At 37.0% G+C, this 17,913-nt stretch overlaps 1 protein-coding gene across 5 annotated transcripts in view; it reads right to left on the bottom strand.

Annotated features, from left to right (window-relative positions):
* Nucleotides 1-17,913, bottom strand: part of VTI1A (vesicle transport through interaction with t-SNAREs 1A) — a 328,547-nt gene that overhangs the window by 136,940 nt on the left and 173,694 nt on the right. For 3 of the 5 annotated variants that reach the window (XM_076009793.1, XM_012771719.3, XM_012771711.3), the window contains 2 exons: nt 2,108-2,178; nt 1,372-1,433 (listed from right to left, as the gene is read on the bottom strand). In XM_076009793.1, coding sequence (XP_075865908.1) covers nt 1,372-1,433; nt 2,108-2,178 — 133 coding nt within the window. Of the gene's footprint in view, nt 1-1,360; nt 1,434-2,107; nt 2,179-17,913 lie in introns of all 5 variants that reach the window. The other 2 variants (XM_012771757.3, XM_012771731.3) reach the window with 1 other exon arrangement.

A 17,913-nucleotide genomic window follows, 5' to 3' on the forward strand; every position in this document is an offset into this window, starting at 1 on the left:
AATGACAGCTGAACTTTAACATTAATATGATATTATTTAAATAACCACATGATTTTTTTTACACTAAAAATGATGAATGATTTCTGGACAGCACAATTGACATAAAGCAGGCGGACTCTTTAATGAGATTTGACAAAATGGAGACATATGCAGAATATTCGTTACAGCTCACGTTGCAGGAGCCCTCCCAGGGAAGCAATAGAGGTTTTTTCCCCCCTTTCTTTTTTATTGTCTACAGGCACTGAAGCATTCCTTTCAATCGCCACTTCCCTTCTCTGTGAATTTTGAGTTTTTCTTAGGTAATTTAGATATTACTCTGAATCAGAGAATTTGGTGGTTTATGGTTCTGAGTTGGGACTGCGTGTCCAGGAAAAGGGGAGGCAATATAGCATTAGGCCAGCCTTGGCTGGAAGTGAGCTTTAGGCTCGCTCCTGGTCAGGCCGACAGAAGAATCTCATTGGCCTTGAAGATTAAACAACCATACATTTGATTGGTTCACATGCAATAAATCTCTAACACAGCAAACATATTTTTAGCAAATTACTGTATATGGATACACAATCAGAGCAGACTTTAGTTATTTGTAAACAGTTGTCACTATAGTATCAGCTATAAAGCAGATTTCCTTCTTTAAAATTCTAATGAAGCTATTCCAGAGGTCATTCTCAACATTTCTCATTTACTTTTCTATCTACAGTTCCAAACTGACAGCCATGCTAGATGATAGTCTTATTTGGTAGATTCTGAATGTAAAATAATTCCATGCTGAATATGCTTATAAGGATATTACCTACACTCATTCATTTACTTTTTCGTACTCATACATTTTCCATCAAAGTTTAGATGCACATATAAAACATAAACATTTGCTTGTTAGCACATACAAGTTTATTCAAATCATTTTACATTTTATGAATCATCTTTAAGTATATACATAAAATGGAAATGCTTCCCCAAACCTTAAAGAAATGAAAACAAGGCAACAGAGAGCAAAGCTAATACCAAGTGTACTCCTGATAGTGATAAGCCTGCATTCTCTCTGTAAGAAGGAGGCTATCAAAATAGAAAATAAATCAGACTGCTCTTGCCATGGGGCCTTCCTCAGGCTATAAAAAAATACTTCATGTCTAACCCTAATTTTTTCCATAGCTTGAGGTAACCCCCCTAGCTCAAGCCTTCTCTATAATCTGTATTAGTATGTGTCCCTGTCCAAACAAGAGTTAATATCAGTGCTGTTTTATTTCAAAAGGGTATTGACACAAGGCACTAAGAGCAGAAGCTCAAAAGCCTGTAAAATGCCCCATCACAAGTGGATGAAAACAGTATTAAAAAAGAGAATGAGAGGAAGACAGGTCCCTACCTTGCTCTTACCTTCGCAACATCCCCGTCAGGATCCTGGAGCTTTTCCCTAAATTAGCATCTGTTTCCCGAAGCTGGAAGAAGAAAAGCAACATCAAAACAAAACGAAACTATGTGCACTTAGATTATTTCTAAAGTGCATGGCAAGCAACAATTTATTTCATGATAGAAAATCCAAACAATGAAAATGCTTAAATATACAAAAATACACACATTTCTGATAACTATGCAGACTACAAAAATTCTTAGATTCTGAAAATGACATGTGAGAGGTAATCCCAGAGGCTTTAAACTGGATACTTGAACTGGATATAAAAGCAAGTGTCTCGCAGGCTGACAACAGTTAAAGTACACCTCGTAATTTATCTCCAGTTTATGAATGGACAACGTCTTAAAAATACAAACAAAAACAAAATGAATGAAGGAAGGATAAGACATAAATGTTTTTATAGGTTTCACTCTGAAAGACTGACATACTCCAAAATCTCCCTCAATGACCTTCTCAGCTACAGGGCTGAATAAAATATACCCCTGGGGGCATTCTGGGATGGAAAGAAAAATAGAGTCAGCTTTTTTCTCCATCTCAGTCTCTTTCTTTTTCTCCACACAGGCTTTACATACTCTGCCACCCTACCCATATTTATGCAAATTCACATCTACGTAATTGTTGTTGTGTATGTCCCAGTGACCTTTCCTTTATGTTGTCTCATTTACGAACATGTGAAGGAACTGTATGACTTGTGCTCACCCTTTCACGTGCCCGCTGTATCTTTTCTCTGTCGTGACTGAGGTTTTCCAACATCTCCTGACCGATTTGCTCTATGGAAAAGAAAATTTGAGTAAGGAAAGACAATGTGGAGTACATGCAAGAATAACTTTCAAAAGTATCAAAGTGACATGAAATGTTAAAGTAGCTCACATATACATCAGACACATATTTCAATTCATGTATTTTGACAAATATAAACTGGATTTGATAAATGTATCTATTTATCTTAGGTATGATTAGAAATTTGACCTGTAGAACATAACCAACATGGCGATCATGATTTAGAGGTGATGTGACTTGCCCGGGCCACTCTGGCAAATTATCAGCAAAGATGGAGGAGAGTCTAGGTCCAAGGGTCTATTATCTTGTCATCATGGAATTTAGCATTTGGTTTTTATAGATTATAAGAAATGTTAATGATTCCGCTCTACCTTCTTTACTCATTATGGTGCCATTTTGCATATGTAAGTCGGTCTCCATTTAGAACAATTTTGACTTTAATGTGTTCACATTGCATAAGTCATCCCCCTAGTCTCACCTACTGTAGCTTATTGGTAGCAGAACTATCTCTAGGCTTCTGGACTCTGAGAGGTGAAGGCTCCTTTAATGTGTTATCAGCTTCTACAGATACTTGAGTTAAGTCAAGGTGAGTTGCACTCATTAATAGGTAGTTGAGGAGCCCTCACACTGCAGGCAGGGCTTTCAACCGAGAACTTCCAAACATTTATACTGGTAGAGGCAGCTTAGAACATTCATTAAAAATCTAAGTTTCAGTGGGGTTTTCCCCTGCCACCATCATCTCGTTTGGTTGGCAATAGGCAGTCTCTCCTCTGATTGCAGACTCCTTTATGAGACAGCAGGTATGTCTTGACCTCACAAATATCCAGTTGCTTGAATACATTTTTTTCAGACTCATTCTCCATTATCTGGAAGATGCCTTGTTCTATGCTAGCAGAATGCCAATCTGCCTCTCTTAAATCTTGGCAACTTGTCTGACTTCCCTATTCTACATCTTTCTATTTTCCCCTCTTGTATTGTCTCTATCTATAACAATGATCATCTCTGGCTTATAAATTTGTAGAAATATTGAACAAGCATCTGTTGTAATAATAGCAAATAATTTAATAAAGTCATGAAGAAATAACCACGGTAGTTATTTGCCTCATGTACGTACACTGACAAATTTTTTAAAAGGACATCTTAAAAACTGTAGAGCAGCTGTTAGACCACACTGAGAGCTTTGGCTATAAATTCACACTGCTTGAGCCGAAATCCCAGTGTGGACCCTTACTAGTTACATGGGCTCATGTCAGAGTTAGCTGACTTCATTATGCCTCAGTTTATTTATAAAATGGGAAGAATAATAATAGTATTAAAACATGGGGCTGTTTTGGGGTTCAGTTAGATAGTTCAGTTAAAATATTTAGCACAAGCGGCTGGGCACGGTGGCTCACGCCTATAATCCTAGCACTCTGGGAGGCCAAGGTGGGCGGATTGCTCGAGGTCAGGAGTTGGAAACCAGCCTGAGCAAGAGCGAGACCCCGTCTCTACTGTAAATAGAAAGAAATTAATTGGCCAACTAATATGTACAGAAAAAATTAGCTGGGCATGGTGGTGCATGCCTGTAGTCCCAGCTACTCAGGAGGCTGAGGCAGTAGTATTGCTTGAGCCCATGAGTTTGAGGTTGCTGTGAGTTAGGCTGACACCATGGCACTCACTCCAGCCTGGGCAACAAAGCGAGACTCTGTCTCAAAAAAAAAAAAAAAAAAAAAAATTTAGCACAATCACTGGCTCAGAACAATAATAATAAGCATTGGTTGAATGACGATGATGGATATAAACAAATCAATGGACTATTAGGACTTTGACACCCTCCTATTCTGGTTCTGTCATAACTCACTTGAGCTAGAATTTTATTCATAGGATACAATATCTGTCCTACTTTTCTCATAAAATTAATGTTATGATCAAACGAGACAGCCTAAGTAAAAATGTTGTGGAAGCTATAGGGTGCTGTACAAATGTATGTCATTGTATAGCGTATAAGATTCAAAGCACAGTCAACAAATTAGGATTGAGTCCCCATGTTGTGCCAGGTATAGGTGACAGGGATGTGGCCAGTAAACAAGAGCAAGCGTTTGCACTCATGGAACTTCCATGCCAGTAGTGAAGATTTAGCAGTTCAAGGCAAATGTTACAGCAAAGTTTATATTTCAAAGCACATCAGAAAAAGAACTATATATTCTTTTCATGATAGAAAATCCAACTAATAAAAAATAGTTACATACACTACAATAAATATATTTTTGACACTGTAGAAACTGAAAATTTTTTCCCAGTATAGTACCTCCTCTTAGATTTATTTTAGCTCTTTATTATTAACTCTATACAATTTCTCCTAAAGGTAAAATTGGATAAGATATATGGCTCCCAGTGGAAGCATCATAAAAGTGGAAGATGATATCAATAACGGAGAAGGAGGAAATAACTGAAGTTGAATTTTTCTTTCTTTGAATAACTACTATAATATTCAATTTTGTCATACTGTGATTGAATTTCTTTAATCAATATAATATAGCAATCTTAATTCATTTTAACTTAAAATCTGTAATATATATGAGCACCATCAAAACCATAATTTTTCCAACAAAATACTATTTATATAATATTTTCTTCTATCCAGGTTGATGGTATTAGAATCCATAATCTCAACACAATAGGAAATAGGTTATTACTACTGTATGTATGGCCTGTATAGTGTCTCCAGTAAGTATTTGTAGAAAGAATGAAGAAATAAAGGAATGAAATAAAGTGAAAAACAAAGTATATGAAAGGTTCCTATTCCCAAAGCCTATTAAGGGTGGCACTGGAGAAGACAACATCACAAAGCAGATAATAGATCCATAATTCTATCAGGCTCACCAGGGGAAAAACTCTACTTTGTATGGATCTATAGTCTGCTACTGATGAAATCAATGAATAAGGGGTAAAGAGATTGGGCCTTTTCAGGAGTCATAAGCCACTCCCACAATTTCCTTCCCTCCTGGGAAATAGCTCAGCATCCCAAGTCTTAACTGTATCCGGTAAGAGAAAAGATATTGGCAAGAGTGTACATATCCTAATCTTAACACCTAAAAACCATGCATTTGTTGGAAACTATTCTTTTTTGATTTCTTACTTGCTACCTCCCATTTTAATGCTCTAATAAAGAAAATTCAAAATGCTTGCTCATTTGGAATGAAAAAAAAAAAAGATTAATGCAAAGAAAGTTATATGTTCATTTGTTTTAGAGACAAGGTCTCACTCTGTCGCCTAGGCCAGGATGCAGTGGCACAATCATAGCTTACTGCAGCCTAGAACTCAAACTCCTGGGCTCAAGTGATCCTCCTGCTTCAGGACCACTCAGTAGCTGAGTAGCTGGGTCTACAAGCACGCACCAGTATGCCCCACTGATTTTTTTTGTTGTAGAGATCAGGTCTTGCTATATTGTCCAGGTTGGTCTCAAACTTTCCTCTGCAAGTAATCCTCCTGCCTTGGCCTACCAAAGTGCTAGGATTATAGGTGCAAGGCACTACACCCAGCCCTGTTTTTTTTCCACTATGGGTCTCCCTCTCCCAGTCAAACCAAAACCAAACAAAAGACAGCAAATTATATATTTTTAAATATAGACTATCATTCCTCAGAAAAGTATCAAATATTTTGGGAATTTTGCATTAAAAATTAGTAACATTATGAGGTTTTTCTTGAATAACTGAACTTAAGATGTAAGCAATCACCAAAAACACCAAAAAAGAAAGAACCCAAGCTCATAGGCCTAAACCACTGGCAGATGTGATATACTGAGTCTAGACATTTCAGTTCTTTAAATTTTCATAATGTCTTTAGAATGGGAATAGCCATACTGCTGCTATTAAGATAATTTGAGAAATCATAAGTGTTATAAATACTCTATGTGTTGACTGTGAAGATCTTGAGATCTTGAGATTGGGAAGCATAAAAGAAGTAAAGGCTGATTCTCTATGTTGGAATTCTACATGTCAGTATAAGCATGATAAATGAATTCCTGAAAAACAGTTCCTTCCTGCACTTCTTCTATCATTTCCACAGGGGTCCTGGGAAGCATCCCGGGAGTATAACACTCAAACACATAAAATGAGTTTTTGTTTTCACAATTATCCAGAATCAATCATCTTTTTGATCCATGGCCTTTTTTATAAGGACATACACTTGCAAAAGAGTTTTTGGCTAACATTTCCTTTCCTCTTCAATCTTTTTGAGGGTGTGTACATAACAGACACTGAACACTTTCCTGCCCCATACAAAAATTGGAAAGGAAACAGGTAACTTCAAATCTAGCAAGATACTTCCTGGCACACTGGGATGGCATCGCAAAACAAAGACTTAGTTTGAGGAGCTTATATCGTGTCTCTCTATTCATACAATAATAATGTCATCTGACCAACAGTATAAGACCATCATAAGACTAATATGAATTTTTTATAAAAAAAATTATTAGCCCTGTATTTTAGAGATGAGCAGGTTAAAATATTTTCTATAAGAAGTTGGAACTGACTGAAGGTCACATGTTATAAATTTGGTTGAAATGCAAGCGGCTTCAAATCTAATTCACCAAAAATATCCCATTTGATTAATTTGATTAATTCAAAATATTTTTTTAAAAATTTTGGCCATTATGCTATGAACAAAACACTTTTCAGAAGATACTGATTATTCCTTAGCACACTTATTTAACTTCCTTTTTACAAACTTTAAGTTTGTTGTGGTTTCCAACAAATTATTTTAACAAGTGAAGGCAGCCTGTTGAATCTACTTTAAAGAACTAAGAAAAGGTAAGGTTGTTTTCTGGCACTTGGAAACTCCATCAGCAATTTTAGTAGCAGTAGTAGCAGGTAAAAGGCATTCACAATTTATTGTTTGCATACGGGAACTTCTGTGAAATGCAGGGAGTACATAACAATACCATAAAAGAGCTATTTTGAAGGATCTGTGTTCATATTAATATTTGTATTGCAGAACACCAACCATGAAAAACCTGAAGTGTCATTTCCTAACAAATTGCAGCACTCAATTTTGGACGTGGCTTGGGAACTTCGGGCCACTGAATCTAATAAAGGTAGAAAACCTGTTGCTATAGGAAGCAGAGGGAGTCACATACAGCTTTCCCAAGAGGGATCTGACCATGGAGTGGTTGGGTCAGTCACTCTTTGGTACTTAGCACACCTTCTTGGGCACTGATTTTGCTGTCATGTTCTGAGAGTGTCTAGGTCATCCTCAGTATTGCTGTTACTCAGGCATGAAGGGTCTTTTGAATTCCTGACACCTGGAAAGGTGGGTCAATGGAAAAGATAGTTCTTTCACCATCTGTCATTATTGGACAATTCAAAACATATGAGGAACTTCTGCTTCCAGTTAGGATGTAGAAAGATGCAAATGACCACACCATGGAAATAAGAAAAACCCAGACAAAATAATTACCAAATGTTTCTGGGGGAAGTCCAGAAGATGCAAAGAAGCCCTGATCAATTCTAAAGCAAAACAAACACTTCTTATGTGAGCAAAGAGTTGTGGCAACTTTCATACCTAGAGCGAGTGCCTGGTCTGCGTATGAGCCTGCCATGGAATTTATAGGGATGAGGGCAATCGGTCAAACATTATATGACAATGTAGGCTGATGAGACAGAATGAAATCCAGATGAGCTCTAAACACAAACACAAATGCATGGTCTTGGTCTGATAATTTTCCCTCAATCTTCAAATTTGCCAAGGAAGAGGCAATAGAGAAGGAGCTGGTTAGTAAAGAGAAACCACATACTCCAACACATCCTTGTGGTGCTTGTACTCTAACACACTGAGTATAAATATGAACCAAAAATTATCTGCAACACAGATCAACCCACTCCCAGATCCACAACTGATACTATTTTTTTTTAAAGCAGCATAAACACCGGATTAGGAAGATTCATCATAGATGAATCTCATCTATTAGAGACTCAGCTTAACACCAACTCAGCTTTTGGGAAAATCTGATCATTCCATTATCTAAACAGAAGATAGTATAAAATATTTCCAGAGAAAATTACACCCAGAATGTTATATTTCAGATTCTACTGTTATTTTTCATATAATACTTAGAATATTATAAAATTATAAGACATGCCAAAAGCAGGGAAAAAATAATCAGGAGAAAACAATCTGTATAAGTTAGACCAACAGCTTCTAGTCTTTAAAGCTAGCAGAAAAAGATTTTAGAACAACTATTATAACTGTGTTGAAGGATTTACAGGAAAAGGTAAACATAATGAGTGAAGAGATAATTTTTTAAGTTCATGGAAACTCTAAAAAGGGACTAAATGAAATTCTAGAATAGAAAAGCACAACATTTGAAATTAATTCACTAGATGGACCAAATAGAACATCCTTCACTGTAGAAGAAAGGACCATTAAACATGAAAACAGGTTGGTAGAAATTATCCAAACTGAAGGAGGCATAAAAATTAAAAAAGAAATGAACACAGTATTAATAAACCTATAAGATAATGAAAAGTGGTCTTACATGCATATAATTAGAGTCCCAGAAAAAGAGATTATTAGAGACAAAAAAGGGGATGGAATAAGCATTTGAAGAACAGCCAAAACTTTCCAAATAGTATTTTTTTAAAAATGAACCACATATCAAAGAAGTTTAACAAACTCCAAGCAAGATAAATATAATAAAAACTACACCTAGTCATATCACAGCCAAATTTCTAAAAACTAAAGATAAATTTTAAAAAAGCAGCCAGAAGAAAAAAGACATGCTACATGTAGGAGAACAATGATAAAAATGAAGGCTGAATTTTCATCAGAAACAATGCAAGAAGACAATGGAACATTTCAAAGTGCTGAAGGAAAAAAACAAAAAGTCGTCCTAGCATTCAATATCCAGCAAAAATACCCTTCAAAAATACAGGTAAAATAAAGATTTTTTTTGATAATTGAAAAATAAGAGAATCATCCAACAGAACTAAGCTGTGGGTCATGTTAAAGGAAATTCTTCAGGCTGAAGGGAAATGATACGGGAGGGAAACTTGGATCTATATGAAGGAATGATGAGCATCAGAAATGGTAAATCTATAGATAAAAAAAAATTCTTTTTTTCAAATATATATATATATATATATATATATATATATATATATATATATATAAAATTTTTTCCCCCTGAGACAGGGTCTTGCTCTGTTGCTTGGGCTCTAGTGCAGTGGCCTTATCATAGCTCACTGCAATCTCAAATTCCTGGGCTCAGGTGATCCTTGTGCCTCAGTCTCCCTGGTAACTGAGACTACAGGTGCATACCATGGTGCCCAGCTAATTTTTGTATTTTTTTGTAGAGGTGGAGTCTCGCTATGTTGCTCAGGCTGGTCTTGAACTCCTGGCCTCCTGTGATCATCCTACATTAGCTTCCCAGAGTGCTGGGATTACAGGCGTGAGCCACTGTGCACAGCCTCTTATTTTCTTTTAAAAGCCATTAACTGTTTAAAGTAAAAATAGTAACAATATATGCAAAAGTAAAATATATGAAAACCACAGCATGAAGGGTGGAGGAGAGGTAAATAGAAGGGATTCTGTTGACTGGCTCTTAATTTATATGTGAAGTAGCATAATTTTATTCAAGGTAGGCTGTAATAAGTTAGAGATGAAAACTCTAATCTCTGAGATTCTTTGTCCAATATATAATAATACAGTACCCACTAGCTATAGGGGATTTTATATATTTAAATTAATAATATTAAATTAAATTAAAAGTTCAGTCCTCAGTAGCACTATCCATATCTCAAGTGCTCAGTAGCTACATGTGGGTAGTGGCTATTGTATTGGTGACACAGAAATATAACCAAATCTAGAATGATCTCCAAATCCCCCTTTGTCTTTAGTACTTGCTCAAAAGAAGTAAATATTCACTTGGGGTTTAATTTAGGTAAAACACTTCCTTATCTCTGGGCCTCAGCTTCCTTAAATGTAAAATGAGAATCTTAGACTAGATGATTTTTTTTTGAGATAGTGTCTCGCTCTGTTGCCCTGGCTGGAGTGGAGTGCAGTGGCATCATCATAACTCAATGTAGCCTCGAACTCCTAGGCTCAAGTGATCCTCCTGCCTCAGCCTCCAGAGTAGCTGGGACTATAGGCATGCACCACCATGACGGGTAATTTTTCTATTTTTAGTAGAGACGGGGTCTTGCTCTTGCTCAGGCTGTTCTCGAACTCCTGACCTCAAGCCATCTTCCCTTGGCTTCACAAAGTGCTAGGATTGTAGGTGTGAGCCACTGCACCTGGCCAGACTAGATGATGCTCCCTCTGACTGTAAAATATTAGAACTCAATGACTCTAAATGCTTAATGTTTCTTTTTCTCTACAGAGCATGTAAGCAAACTAGAGCACAAGGGCCAAATCAGTCCCACAGATGTGTTCCCATCCTGCCCCCCAGGATAATGTTTTTAAAAACTCCAAACAGCCAGAACTTAAATGCTTTTAAGCAGGTCATATACTTTCCATTTTGCCCAAGTCTCCAACATTAGAGTGCTTCGTACTGTAGCCTGCTTGGCCTCTGAGGACATTTGCATTTGCTATGTACTATAAAATATTTACAAGCACTTTGATCATGACATTATTAAAGAAAATTATACATTCACATAAACTGAAGGTAAACTTACTCTTGGAGAAATATAGCAAAAGAGTATGCAGGGCCTAGGTTGTGTGTGTGTGTGTTTTAAAGCAATTATGATTTAGCACTACCTCCTCAGCAGCTGAGTATGTATTCTATTTTGCTTTAAGATGATCAAATCTATCATTAAGCAATTAAAAAAATCATCAGTGCTACTTTCATCAAAGTCATAGTAGCAGAACCTCCCCTTAGTTACCTGGTTTGCTGCAGATAATTAACAAACGCTATTCCCAGAGCCCTCAGACATCAGTCAATGAAGCTGTGCTACCAATAATGATGCTCTGGAATGAGCAGGTACTATGTAAATTGAGGTTGTTAAACAAAAGGAACCATGTTAATTACAGCTCCATTGAAAAATGAGAATGAATCCGTTCTATTCTATGAAACAAGACCAGAGCAGCAGGAAGGACATCCCTTTTTCACAATTCAATAAAGACTGTAAAAGCCAGGAGATGAAGCAGCAGAAAACCTGAATGGGCAAAACTGTCAAAACACATTCCAAAAGCTCACTTGTGGAATTTACCAAACACGTATTTACTTAACAGACAAGGGAGACGTGTTCAGCGTCATCCAGCTCTCCAGGGTGAATGAATTACTCATTCTTAAAAAACAAAAAGTGCCGTAAAGAATTGACATGTGACTAGAAAGTAATTACAAGGGCTTTTTAGAAATCATTGTGTGCAGAGTTAATCACTATCTGTACTCTTTGTGAACTCGCACACATTTCTATCACTGAATGTATGGCATTCTAATTATCTGCTCATTCGAGAAGTCACTACTGGGTGGACTGCAGGACTTACCGTGGCTGGCAAACATGTTTTTGCTTTTATGAAACACTATTTTAAGCATTTTAAACTGGCTGGCAACAACAACAAAAAGTTTTTTAAACAGGAGATTTCATATAAAAAGAGGGACTTCTAGATTCTTTTGAAATTGGAAATATCAGGCAACTCTGAGTCCCCATTCCCACTTGGTAAACACAGGCTAGAACAGAGTGATGGCTTCCCTCTGTAGAAGAGCCGGGCACTCTGCAGTTTGCCACCACCACTCCCCAGCCCCCGGCCTGTGTCAGTGTATTATGTTCCCTGCTTGGCTGCTGTAGGAATCGAAGTTTGTGGCTCCTTGCTCATACGTTCTTCCCCATTAGATCATATACTGCTTTAAAGATGAGGGTATGTCTCATTCCTCTCAGTATGTGCACCATTTTAAGTGACAATGCATGACATACTCAGGTGCTCAGGAAACTGACCTTCAAAACATGGTTAAATCTTCTATTAATTTATAATAATAGAATCATCAATTTTTAGAATAAACATAGGCCTTAAAGTAATTGCTCAAATGAGCAAACCAGAATGCAGGGAGTTAGGGAGCAGAGATCATGTTGCTAATCACCCACAGAGCTGCAACCATAATCTGAGTCTCCTGAGTCCCATGGCTGTGATCTCTGCATTAAAATAAATAAATAAATTTAAAAGTGCTCTGTCCAAAATACATTACAATGTGAGTGACAAGGCATCCTAATACTACACATATTTTTGTTGTTGAGTTGTCACACTTCTTTATATATATTCTGGATACTACCTCCTCATCAAATATATAATTTATAAATATTTTCTCTCATTCTCTAGGCTACCTTTTCACTTTCTTAATAGTGTCCTTTGATATATTAATACAAAAATTTTTAACTTTGATAGAGCCCAATCTGTTTTTTTTCTTTTGTTGCTTGTGCTTTTGATGTCATATCTAAGAATCCATTGCTAACTCCAGATCATGAAGACTTATCCCTATATTTTCTTCTATGAGTTTTACAGTTTATAGTTTTAGTTCTTACACTTCCGCTGGTCCATTTTGATTTAATTTTTCTATATGTATATGATGTGAGGGAGAAGGCCACAGAGATATTTCTGATTCATACAAAATATTTAGAACTCATATGGAAGAAGTTACTATCTTCTTACTCCTGATATTTAAAAAAATCTAACTTGTGCCCCAACTCAAAGCCCAGACAAATGTTATGTTTTGTACAGTATTTTTTTCATACCTTGAGTATTTTGAGCACACTTTCGTTCTGTGTAGAAAGAAAACAGATAACTAGATTAAAATAGGAGGAGGAAGCTGAGATGTATTGAATAAATGGAAAAGTAAAGTTATTGAGCCTGAAGAACACAGGATAATGGGTACAGGCAGAGAACAGGATTTGCAAATTAATGCTGCTGAATTTGAGCATTAAGAAACACAAAGCATTGACCTAAAAGATGATCAACATCCCAGAGATATCAGGCAGGAAATCAAGAAAAGTGAGAAGACTGACATTAAATGTGGCTTAGAAATTATAAAAATAACTAAAGTTTAGAAATATAATACAAATTTAGAAGGATAAGTCATTTTCTTTAATTTGCCAACAATATCATTTCTTCTCTTCACTGATCTAACCCTGAGGCTAAGGTCAACAAACACATGCCATAAGCGCCACTACTCCTTAATACCAAACACCTGGCAGATATTGATCAATTACACTGTCTCTGAATACATTTTGCAACAAACAAACCCTCTCCTCCAAATGCTCCAGGCAATCAACTCCAATTGATTGGAGTTGGCACAGGAGATAAGACCTATTTGCTCTGCCGGATCTACAGCACTGGGATCTTTTTTCAATTGACAACAGAAACTTGACAATTGATAATTTTTTCAATTGTCCACTTTTCAGCTTTCAGCTAGTGCTCTCATTCTTTGATTTTCTGCATATGTTTGCTTCAAAAGCCTGAGTGAGAAGACAAATTTAAAGATCACAGCCTAAGACTCTCATTTGGTAGTGTGTATCAGAATCATTTATGAAACTTCTAATAAACAGAGTTGTATACATTTATTGTAGGCTGACTAATTCCCTAGAAGTTGGGTCCAGACATGTATAATTTAAAAGAATTTCCATTAAGTCATACCAAATGCCTTCTTATGGACTATTGGATTTCATTCCTCAACATTCTCTAGCCCAAGATTCCTGGTTCTAATACAGAATTTTATCCCTTTAACTCTGAGCCTTTAGTACTCTTAAGATTTATTTAAATTATGAAACAAGGAATGTTTTCATACTGTTTTAGTCAAGCTGAGTTCAAGAATAGGATTCATCATGTTTCTTAGTTTGTCTTAGTCAAAAACCACCATCACACTTCCTCCTTTTCCTAATTAAAAACATTTTTGACAGTACCAGGAATAATTCATTTTGTACTATTGAACAATGTAAGCTATGCAATGCGACATATCTTCTTCCTTGGTCTGAACCCTAGGAAGCCCTGGTTGAGACTGATCCTTGACTTCTAAGGCATTTGTCTTGGGAGTTCTTCGTACAGCCCACTATCCCCCCCCACCCCCACACACAGACAAGTACCATCTCTTTACTTCTTGGCTTCTGTCTTTTGTCCTGGGTTAACTTTTTCTACTCTTGATATCTACCTGATCTTTTATTGTAAGATACTTCAAATCTTTTTTTCTTGTGGAATATCATAGGTCAGTCAATAAACGAAATAAAGCCAGACTGTTAAAACACAGTTGCTGGGCCCCAAGAAGTTGTATTTCTAACAAGTACCCAGATGCTGCTGGTTCCCTGGGACCATATTTTGAGAACCACTGTTCCACCGTAAGGGTTGGCAAACCAAGGCAGTTTCGTCAAATCCAGCCTGCACTCTGTTTTTGTAAATAAATTTTTATTCACACACACACACACACACACACACACACACACACACACTCACACACACACACGTATGCTGGAACAATCTACAGAAGATTCTAAAATCTAAAGGGGAGAATTTATGCCACATCATGAAGCAGTCAAAACGATGGAGATACTCTGTCCTCAATGTATCAACTCTAAGGCAGAAGAGCTCTGCATTTTCAAAGCTCATACTTTGAGAGATGGAAATGAACACAATTAAAAACTAGTAAACAAATGGAGAAGCCTAAGAAAAAGGATGGATGATTTTACAGTATATTTTGACAGAGTTTTAAGGTGACGTGATGTTTGTATTATTTCTAAACTTGAGATCTATGGGTGCTAAGAGATTCAAACTGAACCCACATTATTGTTCTCCTAAAAAAATAAAAGATAAGGAGGAGCTAAAGATTTCCTAATATTTATGCTATCCTTATAACATTAAATACCGGCTAAAGAAATATGAATTTTGATAATCTAGATCATTGGATGCCAACTGCTTGTCAATGTCAGGTGAAGCACACTCAAAAATTGTTGTTTTGTAAACTGAAATATTAGTGTGATCTTACAAGGAGAGGGCATAACCAAATATGCACGAAGATTCCTTTTAGTAAAATTCCTAAAAAAAAAAAAAGGTTTATTATTGTGTGCCTTTCTTAGTAAAATACAGAATAAGACAAAGCCACTATTGTTTCTAAATACAATAGGGAATTTATTAGACTTCATCGGCAAGGCTGTATATTGAACTCATTAGCATAATTGTAAGAAGAATTTTTAATTATATCTGAATAGGCTCTATTAGGGAACCACTAAAATTGAGTCTTTTACCAAACTTCCACATAAGAGTATTAACAAGTTGGGATGGGACTTTTTTTTGGTGGGGGGAAGGCACATTTAAAGCCTTGGGGATGAAAAAATGACTTCATTCATTCAATATATATCCAACAAAAGTTTATTGCTTACAGTCAGTGTATAAAATACTGCAATGAATGTTTCCCTCCAGGGAAAGGTTTTTACTTTTGGCAACTATTTATTGACTGCTTGATTTTAGACCAGCCACTGTGCATTTAATCCGTACAACTGCCATATGAAGTAGATTATTATTAACCCCATTTAAAGACAAAAAATCTGAGGCCCAGAGAGGTTAAGTGATTTGCCCAAGGTTGGCCAGTATTCAAAACCCAAGTTTGATGGATCCCTAGGCTGATGGTTTGGCCACTGGCAGGCACTGTGCCTTCACCAGCCCACAAATGGCCCCACCACCATGGGCATTCTGGGCTAGCAATTTGGAGTCATGCTTTGGACAAACACATAACAAAAAAGGAAGCTAAACATTGTAGGACTTCCTGAATGTCATAAATCAAAGATGAGGCAAAATGAAAGAATTAGAAAAATGATTCCCTTCTACTTGAACGAAAGAAAAACAAGGTATGTTTTGTAAGGCCCAAGAGCCTTACACACCATGGTCCACCACCCAGGCACAGTGGGCCTGTTTCTCTAACTCTTTCTTCCAATCTCAATTTCAAAGTCCCCAACTCTCTTTCTAAGATTTTGTGCATTTTGTTTTTTGTGAGACATAACAGCAACTGCACATTCCCTGAGACCATCAGTGACTGTCCGTGCAAAGAACAGTCATTTCTGAGGACTGAAGTCTGCTCTAGTCTGTTTTCACTGCCCGCCTCTCTGCACCACCTTGTGAACATCTTCACAATGCGTGGGGAGGGGTGGCAGGCTTTGATTTCACTTGTCTACACTGAAGTTCAGACATTGCTCTCACTAAGCACTGCCTCCACCATACTTGCAACCTCTTTACACTGCCTTTGATTCAAGGAGTTGTTTTTTGTGTTTTCCCCCCCACCGAGGCAAAGAAATCTTCACCACCATAGAATTCTCAACATTTTACTACACTCCATTGAAAACACCCTGTTAGGAGTCATGGCAATTTCTAGATGCTAACAGGACTGTGCTTTTTCCCTGTTCCTGGCTGAGGTTAATGTTCTGGGGAAGTTTCTGGGAATATACCAACTACTCGCCCTATGGCTGAAATTTTCCTTTGAGGAAGCAGGAATGGATAAAGTGGAATTTCCCAATTCTCTGTTTCAACCTTTTCTTTCCTTGAGAAACCATCCTTGGAAGTAAGATTACTTAGTGTTCAAAGTCCATTCATTTCCTCCTTGCTATAACAAAAATGTACAGTGTGTTTTTTAAAATAATGATTTTGACAATTATTATTATTTTAATGTAGACATCAGTTTTATCTAAAAGGGATTGGGTCCATCAACTCCTATAGTGGTTATTCCACTAAGAGAGATGATGTCAATATCTTTTTTTTTTTTTTTGAGACAGAGTCTGTCGCCTGGGCTAAAGGGCCATGGTGCCAGCCAACCTCACAGCAACCTCAGACTTCTGAGCTCAAGCGATCCTCCTGCTTTGGCTTCCCAGAGTGCTAGGATTACAGGTGTGAGCCATTGTGCCCAGCCACTAGTATCTTTTCTACCCAATTAAGACATTGAGATATTACAACAGAAAAACAATAGACATTACAGTAGATATAACTATTGTGCCATAATTAAAATTTCATCCATAAACTATCTAATAGGTCACTTAAGCATAAAAGGAGCTCTGAGGAGGGCTGCTCCCCAATGCTGACTTTCTAGAACCAAGAAGGACATCATCCCAACCATAGTTATTCAGCTATAACAGATTAGCTGGCCTTGAATGTCGCTTCAGCTGCAGAGCAGTACTTATAATTGTTCAATATGAAGAGGAAAAACAATAACCTCTTGAAATCAAAGAAGTAATTTATAAAATAAAGACTGGGTAAAAGACTTATTTAACTAGGCTGGGCGCAGTGGCACACGCCTGTAATCCTAGCACTCTGGGAGGCCAAGGCGGGCGGATTGCTCGAGGTCCGGAGTTGGAAACCAGCCTGAGCAAGAGTGAGACCCCATCTCTACTATAAATAGAAAGAAATTAATTGGCCAACTAATATATATATAGAAAAAATTAGCCGGGCATGGTGGCGCATGCCTGTAGTCCCAGCTACTCGGAAGGCTGAGGCAACAGGATCGCTTGAGCCCAGGAATTATTTGAGGTTGCTGTGAGCTAGGCTGATGCCACGGCATTCACTCTAGCCTAGGCAACAAAGCGAGACTTTGTCTCAAAAAAAGAAAAAAAAAGACTTATTTAACTTATTAAAGCAATCAGTCACATGAACAAATGAGAATAATATGAAACATAGGTTAGAAAGTCAAGCTTAGCAGAAACACAAGAAAATATCTTGTGTATTAATGTGTGCCAAACTACAGGAAATAGTACAAGATACTTTTAATTTGGGAACTCTTCACTGGGAGG

The sequence above is a fragment of the Microcebus murinus genome, chromosome 14 (assembly GCF_040939455.1).
Source record: "Microcebus murinus isolate Inina chromosome 14, M.murinus_Inina_mat1.0, whole genome shotgun sequence".
Classification (NCBI taxonomy): Eukaryota; Metazoa; Chordata; class Mammalia; order Primates; family Cheirogaleidae; genus Microcebus; species Microcebus murinus.